Source organism: Ipomoea nil, unplaced genomic scaffold, assembly GCF_001879475.1.
Source record: "Ipomoea nil cultivar Tokyo-kokei standard unplaced genomic scaffold, Asagao_1.1 scaffold1074, whole genome shotgun sequence".
NCBI lineage: Eukaryota > Viridiplantae > Streptophyta > Magnoliopsida > Solanales > Convolvulaceae > Ipomoea > Ipomoea nil.
In genome coordinates this window covers 868,623-880,037 of record NW_017617502.1, presented here as the reverse complement: position 1 = coordinate 880,037, position 11,415 = coordinate 868,623, and the positions used below count along the sequence as shown (strand labels likewise).

The following is an 11,415-nucleotide window of genomic DNA, read 5'->3' as shown; positions in this document are numbered from 1 at the left end:
AAATTGTCCAAACTAAAAGTTAATGACTAATTTTAAAAAATCAATATAGTCGGAAGACCATTGCTGAAATTAAATCATTTTAAAATTCACACTCAGTGCATCATCCATTGGGGCTCAAATTTTAACCGAACCGCCTCTAGCTGTTCGAGATTGTATCATGAGGGATCATGTCGGAATCAAGCATCGCCGGCATAGACCTTGTGTTAGATTGCATATTTAAGGTGATTATAAGTCACCACGGGTGAACCCCTCATCAGAATTTTTTTCTTTTTTTATAAAAAAAAAAAAAAGAAAAGAAAATCTATTAATCTATTATCACCCAAAAAATAAGAGAAAAAAAAAATCCTCACGGGGCTGATTCAAGAAAACAACTCATAGGTTGGCTTAAAATTCCCCTTCTTCCCTAGATTTTCTTCTTATTTTTCACTCCGAATTTTATTTTATTTAGGGTTGAGGTTGAGCACCAATTCTCTCTCCGTGATCTGCATTGCTTCGCTCCAGTGACACAACCCCTGACTCCCTGGTATGTTTCGTCTCCACTCTTCTTCACCTTTCGCTCCTATCATTCTTGTTTATTTTTTTCAGTTCTCGCTATTAATGCCCGTTTAATCCTTCAACCCCGACGGGACAACCAAAAATATTGAACAATATAAAGAGAATTTCCTAGCTTTTGTGCTTACATTGTACGGCTAAATTTCGGGTTGCGATGCTAAAACCCCTATAGATGAGCTATATGCTATTCTGGGATTTCGCTGTTTTGCCAGCTTTAGTGATTACATTGAACGGTTTTAATTTAAATTTGCAGGTTGTTCGCGCGGCCCATAGATAAGGGATGCCTCGGTATGTCTCCAGTCCGAAAGAGACCTTAAACTGTGTAATTAAAGTCGTCGTCTTTCATCTGGCTTAGAAATGTACCCACTTCCCTAATTTGGAGTTCTTCTATTTTTTTTTTTTTTCCAGATATTACTGCGATTATTGTGACACTTACTTGACACATGATTCTGTAAGTCACCTTATCGAAGAACCCTTCGTTGTTTATTTCCGATTTAAACCTCCTGAAGTTGTTAATGTTAGCGAAGTTTAAAGTATTTCATTGACTCGAGTTGTTTTCTGCGAATCTTGTGTTACAGCCTTCGGTTAGAAAGCAGCATAATTCTGGATATAAACACAAGGTATTGTGTATAGCTTTTGGAACATAATCTGCTAAATTTTGTGGAGTACTACTTTACAGTAATTTATGAGTCAGATATGTTTATATCTGTTCAGGCTAATGTGAGGAGTTATTATCAACAATATGAGGCACAACTTAACCAGAGTTTGATTGACCAAAGGGTCAAGGAGCACCTTGTAGCATTTAGGGCACCTGCTCCTCCTTATGCACAAATGAGACCCGGTCTGCCTGTTTTTCCTGCCCCAGGGCAAATTCCTATGCCAGGCAATCCTCAATTACCAGCGGGTACTCACTTAATCCCAGGAGTTCGGCCACCAATGTTACGACCACTGCCTGGTGCACCAGGTATATGCAGCGTGTCAACATTTATGCAAACTTCTTGTTCCATAATTTCTACTGCTTCTTTTTGTTTAATTGAGTCTGTAGTTCCCACGTTATTATGAATATTTTGAGATAAGTATTTCTATCCTCATGTGGAAAAATTTTTATTTTATATTTTTTGGTTTCTAACTTTCTATGTCCAGAAAACTGCATTTTTATTAAATGATCTCTTGGGGTGAGACTTGAGAGAATTGATTGAAGAAGTAGAATACCTTGTGTCATTGCCTAACAACCCAACTAGATGGCTGTTAGTGAGCAGTTTTGGGAAATGCTGCTATACTAATTGTACTTCTATCAAAATGTAATGGCTGTCTTCTAGTTGGTTTTGTCATTTAGAGGGATTATTTTGGTGTTGATTGTTCAATCTGGGGAATGATAATCTGAGGCTGTCTCTGACTCTCTGAGTCAAGGAGCCTAGTGTGATGAGCTGGCGGAAGAGTGCGTGTAATGAGCCCATCTGCCTAAGCGTATTCGTCCAAAGGGTCATTCATTAGGTCAGCTTTATGAGTTAGTTCAGTACATGATTTAGCCAAACTGATGGAGTCATTAAATAACAGAGCTCATTGCTAAGATTGCTGTAAATGGCCACTGAGTCTGCTAGATATCTGGAGCGTCCGAGGAAGTATACTTGGCTGATCCATAGTGCCATATGGCCATATATTTTAGCTCAATCCTTGAGGCTGCCCATATATGATAATATGATATTCCCAACACCTTGGAACTAACACTGTGATGTGTGTTGATATAATGTGAATTGAAATGGTTATCTCTAGATGGCCTCATTTCATTGCTTGCTTATTTTCTAAAGGTTCTCCATTTGCTAGTATTTTATGAGCAATGTGTTTGGCATCCTCCTGCTCAGCCATTGTATATCTTCCCCCCAAACAAATAAGCAATAAATTTGGGGATAACCCCAGTCAAGATGGCTAAAGATACACACTTGTAACCACAAGGTCACAAGTTCAAATCCCAACCCTCTTAGTTTGAGCCGGTCAGCTATGGGCAACTTAGGCTGATTTACCACCTTGTGTTCCTTTGCCGTTTAGGGTCACAAGGTGGGATTTACCCCGTGCACACCTGTTGCAAAAATCGGCCTAGGCAGCCGCCTAGGCACCCCTAGGCCGAGGCGAATTACCCCCTAGGTGGCCGGCCGCCTAGGCACCCAACTCGGCCGAGTGGCGGCGAGTTTGACCGAGTTGGCCTTGCTAATTCTTTTAATTTTATATATATATATATATATATATATATATATATATATATATATATATATATATATATATATATATATATATATATATATATATATAAAATAGGGTTTGATTGGCTTTATATTATAGTATTGAGTATTGGTTTTTATCGTATTTCTTTTATACATAGAATAGATTCTATAGACTATAAAAATTCCTAAAGTCATAAAAAATGCAGAATGAATAATGAATATAGTAAAATTCTTACGAATTGGGCCTTCTAATGATGAATAAATGGGGACCCTTTCGCTCATAGAAAAAGGTATCAACCCCCGTTGCGTATTGGTACTTATCGAGTATAGAATAAATTTGTTTCTCTTTGTTCCTACGAACAGAATTGTTACATTATTACCAACAGAATAGAATAAATCTGGACCCTTGTTCTGAACAAATCCGCTGATATATATATATATATATATATATAACCCAGCACTGTTTTTTTTTTATTTTTTTAAATTTTATTAATTAATTAATATTTAGCCACCTAGGCGCTAGGCGCTACTCTACCACCCGACTAGCGCCTACTGCAAGTCTGCAACCATGCCCTCAGGTAGTGGTTGCGGGTTTCCCTCGTCACCCCAAATAAGTAATAAATTTGTGCCATACCTGAATTATATTTTCCTTGTTATGCTCTTTCAATTAACATTCCAATTGCCTGTCTTGTGATGTTTCCAGGTTATGTATCTGGTCCACCCATGCCATCTATGATGGCACCTCCTGGTGCCCCGATCCCTGGTCAATTAAATAGTCTTCCAAGGCCACCTATGGGTACTCCAACTTCACTTCCGGGAAGTGCAGGAATGACTACACCTACTGGTCCCCCTCCAATGTATGCACCTCCTCCTCCTATGCCTCAAGGAGGTGGTATACCTGTGCCAACTAGTGCGGCTGGTGATAACTCGAGTAACTCTCATGTGCCTCCTGAGCCTAACCATTAGTCCGGTTAAGATATATGTTTGTGCACCAAACTTACCTGTGATTGCTCCATGATACGAGTTGGTGAGAAGGATGCTTTTGGAAGAAATACCCTGAAGAGGGGACATAATTTCTTCCCCATTGGGTTTGGTGTAGAAAAATCTTAGAATATAGCCTGACATTTTTTGGCATTCTAGGTTTATTGGAGTTAAGAACTACTTGCAGGAATTTATGTTGTATGCATTTGGATATATAACATTGAAGTGTTCTCATTATATTATGACACCAAATTTTGTAATACATTTTTTTGGCATCACTATCATGTTAAATAGTTTCAAAGACATGGTAACTCTCTTACATGTTTGAAACTAAATTGGCTTTGTATTTTGCTATTCTGCACTTGTTCCACTGTCAATATGCAGCTATGTATTTGTATGAATGTTAAATAGTTTCAAAGACATGGTAACTCTCTTACATGTTTGAAACTAAATTGGCTTTGTATTTTGCTATTCTGCACTTGTTCCACTGTCAATATGCAGCTATGTATTTGTATGAAATAGTTACAGGACTGGTCAAATATCCGCATTTGCGTTGTGCAGTAAATCGGCTTTATTTTAGGGTCTAATATATTTCTGTCCTTAATAATAAGGTTCTAATATATACCTGCGCCAATCCAGAACAAATGTGGGCATTTGGTCTAGTGGTATGATTCTCGCTTAGGGTGCGAGAGGTCCCGAGTTCAATTCTCGGAATGCCCCTGTGAATCGGAATTTTTATTTGCTCACCCCTGGTTGGCTGGTGCCTATTTTTCCTTTAACTTTTTAATAATTTCAGAATATGCAATTGTTGTAAACTGTAATGAATCCGAATTTTTATTTGCTCACCCCTGGTTGGCTGGTGCCTATTTTTCCTTTAATTTTTTAATAATTCCAGAATATGCAATTGGTGTAAACTGTAAAATAGAAGATCAACTGATCATGGTGCTGTCCTCAACTTATTGTGGTCAATGGATAGTTTTTTTTTTTTTTTTTTGGTAAATTTAACTTGAGCCTATTTTTCCTTTAATTTTTTAATAATTCCAGAATATGCAATTGGTGTAAACTGTAAAATAGAAGATCAACTGATCATGGTGCTGTCCTCAACTTATTGTGGTCAATGGATAGTTTTTTTTTTTTTTTTTTTTGGTAAATTTAACTTGAGCCATGTGAAATCCAACTTTATTTTCTCAGACTTTAATGTGGTCAATAGATAATTCTTTTGGGGAGTTAATTACCGATTTGGTCCCTCAACTATGAGGATTTCACCAATTTGGTCCTCAACTATCAAAATTCCTCAATTTGATCCCCGACTATGGTATTTTTACCTGATTTGGTCCTAAAGTCAAACCAGTTTGTTTAAGGCAATAAACTTGAGGACATTTTTGTAATTGCACATTGTTTCCTTTCTCGACTGTCTAAGTTAATTCCACGTTTTGCCTTATTATTTCAGACAAACAAAACCTTCTAATTGTTGAAGTTCCAAATACTATACGAAACAGTAATTGCACAACTCCAGCCGAAATTTTGAGCAATGAGTTGAGAAATCATCTATCTTTCAAGCGACAACTATAACCCTACATCAGTGGGCGAGCAGAGCGCCGACGCGTGCAGATCTGCGGTGACTTCTGGTTTCAGCTAGCTCTTTTTCGGCGACCTCTCACCCTCGCTCATCACTCGTCGACGACGCAGACTGTAGATCGACGAAGTGTTGTCCAGTGGCAGTAGCAAGGCACATCGGTGGACCTCTATCTCTCTCTCCTTCGCCTATCTCATCTCAAAAGCAACTCTGGCGATGTCTTTTTCCGGCGAAGCAGAGCAGGTCAGTGGCGAGCAACAGTCTCCCTCTCTCGTTTCCTATCGCGACGACAGTCTTGGAGGAGCTCCGGCAGTAGCAGCTCCCACCTTCTACCTTCATTCCCCCCTCTCTGCTAACCTAGCAGTAGCAGTTGGAGGCATCGTTGACTGGTGTGCAGCGACGGCGGAATGTTCCGGCGGCATCCGCGAAGTTGTGGATAGTGGTGGTGTCCGGCGGTGTAGTTGAGAGGTGATCGGCTATGGTGTTGAGTTGATGTTGAGAATGAAGGGTGAAGTCTAGTGAAGAAATGGCATGTTGGCATTGATGATGATGATATTGTCTAGAAATTGGAGATAATAATAATAATTTGGATTGAAGATGATGAGGTAATAATAATTCTTTTTAATAATCTCCAAATTTCCCTTTAAGTTTGACCGGCAAATAACACTTAGGACCAAATCGGGTAAAAATGCCATAGTCGGGGACCAAATTGAGGAATTCTGATAGTCGATGACCAAATTGGTAAAATCCTCATAGTCGGTAATTAACTCCTTTTTTTGTGTGTGGTAAATTTAACTTGAGCCTTGCTAACAACTTTCAATTGTTGAGATATATATAGTTTTTTAAGACTAGCTTTGCCATCATTAGATGCCCCAAATAGAAGATTAATTGATCATGGTGTTGTCCTCAGATTTAGTGTGGTCAATAGATAATTTTTTAATTTATTTTTTTGATAAATTTAACTTGAGCCTTGCTAACCACTATCAACAAATTTAATAAATTAAATGTGGGCATTTAGTCTAGTGGTATGATTCTTGCTTAGGGTGTAAGAGGTCCTGAGTTCAATTCTCAAAATGCCCCTTTAAATATAAATCTAATTTTTTTTCTTAGACTTAGTGCAATCAATAGATTTTTTTTTTTTGTAAATTTAACTTGAACCTTGCTAACCGCTTTCAATTGTTGAGATATATGAAGTTTTCTAAGACTAGCTTTGCCATCATTAGCATTGACAGAGGACCAAAAATAGTCATGTTACATCTTACATATAATAAAGCTATATGGTTGGGAAGTAATTAATGTTATAATTAATTACCAACATTATTATTATTACTAGCTATAAATATAAAATAGTCCCAACATCTTTTAATATATATATATATATATATATATATATATATATATATATATATATATATATATATATATAATTAAAAAAAAACACAACATTTGAAAAATAAAATAGCTATTTTTTTTCTCGCTCATAACAAAAATTATGGAATAAAAATGTTGTGGGCCGTGGGTCAATTATTGGACTTCAGAATTAAAAAAAAAAATCATTTAAGCCATAAATAAAAATTTAAATATATATAAATGTATATATCGTATGGGTCTTTAATGTTTTTCTGGATGTCTAAACTTAGGACTTTTAAAAGAAAAAAATACATTTGAATTATCTCCACAAAAAGTGGTCTTGGATTTATAAAATGACATTTGGGTTTATGGAATGAGATGTGCATAAAGAATATATTATATAATCATATAAAAAAAATATGTTCAATTAGAGTTTAAATTTACTCATACAAAATTTGAAATTTGCTTTCTAAATGTAATTATCTTAGTTATTATTCGTATTGTGAAAATTATAATATAGATGAAATACAATTAAGAATAAATCAGTGTAATTATGTAAATTCTCTCTATAAGTTTATTTGAATATGTACATAATTAGAGATTATATTAACCATACAAAATTTTAATTATAATTTTGTATTCTATAAAAATAATAAATATTTGACCAATGGAAGCTCAAAAATATTATTATATTAAACAATTTAAAATATTTTTATTTTTTCTAATTTTTTTTATTTATATTTATAATAACATAATTTTTCCCCGTGCATCGCGCGGGTGAATTACTAGTTTACAATAATACTAGGACCAACATGAGATGTTCTTAAAACAAAGACTAAAAGTGAAATGACAATTATAAATCTAAGATAAAAAGTTATAATTAACTCATATATATATACTGGTATTTTATATGGCGATGTGAAAAATACATGCCCAATATTAATACCCAATGTTAAAATCTTAAGAGTTAATTATCGAAATGTTCTAGTGGTATGATTCTCGCTTAAGGTGCAAGAGGTCCCAAGTTTAATTCTCGGAATGCCCCAAATAGAAGATCAACTGATTATGGTGTCGTCCTCAGACTTGGTGCTATCAATAGATTTTTTTATTTTTTATTTTTGGTAAACTTAACTTGAGCCTTGCTAATAGCTTTCAACAAATTTAACAAATGAGGGCATTTGGTCTAGTGGTATGATTCTTGCTTAGGGTGCAAGAGGTCCTAAGTTTAATTCTCGGAATGCCCCTTTGAATTAATTTTTTTTTCTTAGACTTATTGCGGTCAATATATAGTTTTTTTTTTTTTTTTTTTTTTTTTTTTTTTTTTTTTTTTTGTGGTAAATTTAACTTGAGTCTTGCTAACCGCTTTCAATTGTTGAGATATATGAAGTTTTCTAAGACTAGCTTTGACAGAGGACCAAAAATAGTCATGTTACAATAATACTAGGACCAACATGGGATGTTATTAAAATAGAGACTAAAAGTGAAATGACAATTATAAATCTAAGACAAAAAATTTAGAATTAACTCATATATATACTAGTTTTACACGCGCATTACGCGAATGAGTTAATGCCCAATATTTATAATTAAATAAGTATTGAAAGTATATCAATAAAAGATTATATATGAGAATTTCATACATAAGTAATTGAATGTCGAATTTGTTTATTTAAATATATAACTCAAAGTATACGAATACAAGATAATATAAGAGATTCATTATAATTGTCACTAAAATAAATGTTTGTAACTTTATAAAATCGATAGTCTAACTACTTAGTCTAAAAACGGTAGTCTAAATAAATACTACTTTTGGTTTGAATTTTTCTAAGTATTCTTAATTCTATTTTGAGTAACATTGTCATTGTCTTCATCATCTTCACTATTTGTCATCTTCTTTTTTTTTTTGTTGGTAGTGTGTTATTTGCAATTGGTTACGGTTAGTAGCATAGATGACAACGTCATGCAATGAGATTATGGTGTAAGAAGCTGTGTATTTTTCTTGTTGTGTATATGACTGGATCTTAGTTGTACTATGAACTCTTGATCTTGCAAGCGCATGTTGATATTTTGCAGTGATAGCTTTTTCCCCTACATGTTTCATGTGGAAGTATTGAATAAAATATTATTATTTATTATATTTGTATAATGTTCTTGAATAGTACGTCTTGTTTTATTTTCATAACTTGTTTACTTGATAATAACAATAATAACAAGTAGTCCAAATATTGATGGTGTGTGTGTGTATGTTTTATTTAAAAAAAAAAAAAATCATTGAATTGATACTAACCTTTGAGTAAAATTGTTTTCCACTTTGTACATAAACTTTTTTTAAATAGTAACCAAATATTTTTGTTGCGAATGATTCTAATATATTTAATGAATGCACATACAAAATCAATGAATGAATCAACGGTACCAGTCCTTTAGGAATTTTGCTCAGTGTTCATTTAGTTCAACCATTATTGTTGAATGAATAATTATGGATAAAGAAATTCCTAATTTAAAGAGTTTAGACGATGAAGTAATAAAAATTTAAAATCTTAATTATAATAAAGCCATATGGTCTTGTGAAAATTAAATGTTGATATTAATGGTTAAATGTTGGTATTAACAACATTTAATTTTCACAAGACCATATGGCTTTAAGAAGCATGCATGCACACCACACGTGCAACCCCAAAGTCCATAAGTTTGAAATTAATATATAGCATAGCTAGGCGGCCTAATATTTAAGATTGTTGATGTGCATATCGAGGACTACGGAGACAAAGATGCGTTATTCGTGGATTCATCGGATACTATCCAACAACACTCTTCAACTTAATTGACGTGAAGTAGGCTTAGTAACATTAAGATTATATTCTCGAATGATTAGTTCTCAGCTTTTATTGATTACACACTTAATTCGATAGTATTTGGAAGAAAAAATCAATGTTCGAACTAAGATTGTGATTGTTTGGTCTTTAAAGGTCAATTGTATGTTGCTACATCTAGAGTTAAAAATTTCAAAGGTCTAAAATTTTTGATTCGTGGCGACTCTAAAATTGTAATTCAATTATTATTGTAGTTTACTAAGTTCTTAAAAATTTGTAATATTAAATACTATGTACTAAATTTTTAATATAGTTTAAGATTTGTAGCAATCACCCACCTTAAATATTATTTTAATTGTAAATATATTTATGTTCATAATTTTATCATAGGAATTCACACATAATAATTATTAAATAACAAAAATTTTATATATGAATAAATCTCATATAGGGTATATTTTTATAACATATTTTCCGTGCATCGCACGGGATAAATACTAGTTTTTAAATATAATGTAACCCAAAGATATTGTAAGGTTGGTAAATATGATGCAAGCCAAAGGCCAAAATGCTAAAAAAAAATTTTTGGTTATTCAGCAGTTTGAAGCAATCACTAAAAATACAAACACTGCAATTTACAACGTTTTTATTTAGCGTTTTGTAGAATGATTTCCGCAAAATGCCTCTGTATTAAAAAAAAAAAAAGCATTTACTATGGAGTCATTTTGACGGCGATTTATATCGTGCACCAGGACGCCCATTGCATTGTGCGCTCTGATGCAAAACGACGTCATTTTACATAACTGTATAAAAAATTCACATAATTGTATAAACAAATACACATAATTGTATAAACAAACACACATAACTGTATAAAAAAAATATACATAATTGTATAAACAAATACACATAATGGTATAAGCAAATACACATAATCACGTCAACTTCCTTCCGCGCCTCTAAAAACGACGTCGTTTTGGTAGGCGCGGGGCGCACAGTGCTGCGCACGCCGTGGTGCAGGGTATAACGATTTCATTTTGACTCCTTGAATGACAAGGGTCAGTTTAGCTGGCTCATTGCTTGCCCATCAACGGAAAGGCAAGCTGTGAGCAAGCTTAATGTTTAAATTGGAGCCTTGGGGCTGCTTTTATAGGAACCTCAACGCTCTCATGCCACTTTTTCCATGGTGGAAAAAGTGGCAAAACTAAGGGGAACCTCAAGAATTGTATTCTATTGTTTGGTTTATTGAAGGAGTAGACTTTATGAATTGTATTCCATTGTTTGGTTGATTAAATGAATAGAAATTAAATATGTTTTAAAAGACATAAATACCCTTATATAAAATATAATAATAATAATAATAATAAAGCTATTCCCGAGAATATGGGAATGGCCTTTGTGTGTGTGTGTGTGTATGAGGGTGAGATAGAAAGATATATATATATATATATATATATATATATATATATATCATGTATGTAAATGATATTTTTGATGTTGTAATACAAAAGCTATTTTCAAGAGTATGAGAATAACTAATACCTGAGACCTGGGAATGGTTATTCCTCATGCAAAAGGATTCCTTCCTAGAAATGCTATTCTTAAGAAAAATGATCAAAACAAACAATGAAATACGTCTATTTTCAAAAATGTTATTCCATTACTGACATATTACATAAATCAAACATACGTTTAGTTCAAAACAGATTTCATAATTTGGTATCATAAACAACCACCTATAAAAGGTTATATTTTGAGAATATAAATAAATATATAATCTAACTATCTATTTAAACTTTAAATTGAGACCAAACTAATACTTCAATTAGAATTTTTGTTTTTACACATTTATTTTCACCTAATTCATTCTCAATAATTCATAGTAACCAGGATTGGTAAAAGTTTATATCTAATCCGAATC

General features: G+C 33.4%; 1 protein-coding gene and 2 non-coding genes across 5 annotated transcripts; all 3 read left to right on the top strand.

Annotated features, from left to right (window-relative positions):
* The first annotated feature begins 385 nt into the window (after positions 1-385).
* Positions 386-4,082, top strand: LOC109182501 (U1 small nuclear ribonucleoprotein C-like). 3 transcript variants are annotated; one of them, XM_019332625.1, is made up of 6 exons: positions 386-523; positions 806-840; positions 961-1,003; positions 1,131-1,172; positions 1,267-1,516; positions 3,475-4,082. In XM_019332625.1, exons 2-6 carry the CDS (start codon positions 833-835, stop codon positions 3,735-3,737), a joined length of 606 nt encoding a protein of 201 aa, XP_019188170.1. In that variant the 5' UTR covers positions 386-523; positions 806-832; the 3' UTR covers positions 3,738-4,082. The 3 variants fall into 3 exon arrangements, with proteins under 3 accessions (XP_019188170.1, XP_019188169.1, XP_019188171.1); XM_019332624.1 differs by having other exon boundaries at positions 387-523; positions 3,472-4,082; XM_019332626.1 differs by having other exon boundaries at positions 388-523; positions 1,267-1,507.
* Positions 4,083-4,400: 318 nt separating this feature from the next.
* On the top strand, positions 4,401-4,472 carry TRNAP-AGG. Its single transcript has one exon. It is a non-coding gene; the product is annotated as a tRNA-Pro (tRNA).
* A 1,864-nt stretch (positions 4,473-6,336) lies between these two features.
* TRNAP-AGG lies at positions 6,337-6,408 on the top strand. Its single transcript has one exon. It is a non-coding gene; the product is annotated as a tRNA-Pro (tRNA).
* Positions 6,409-11,415: the final 5,007 nt, after the last annotated feature.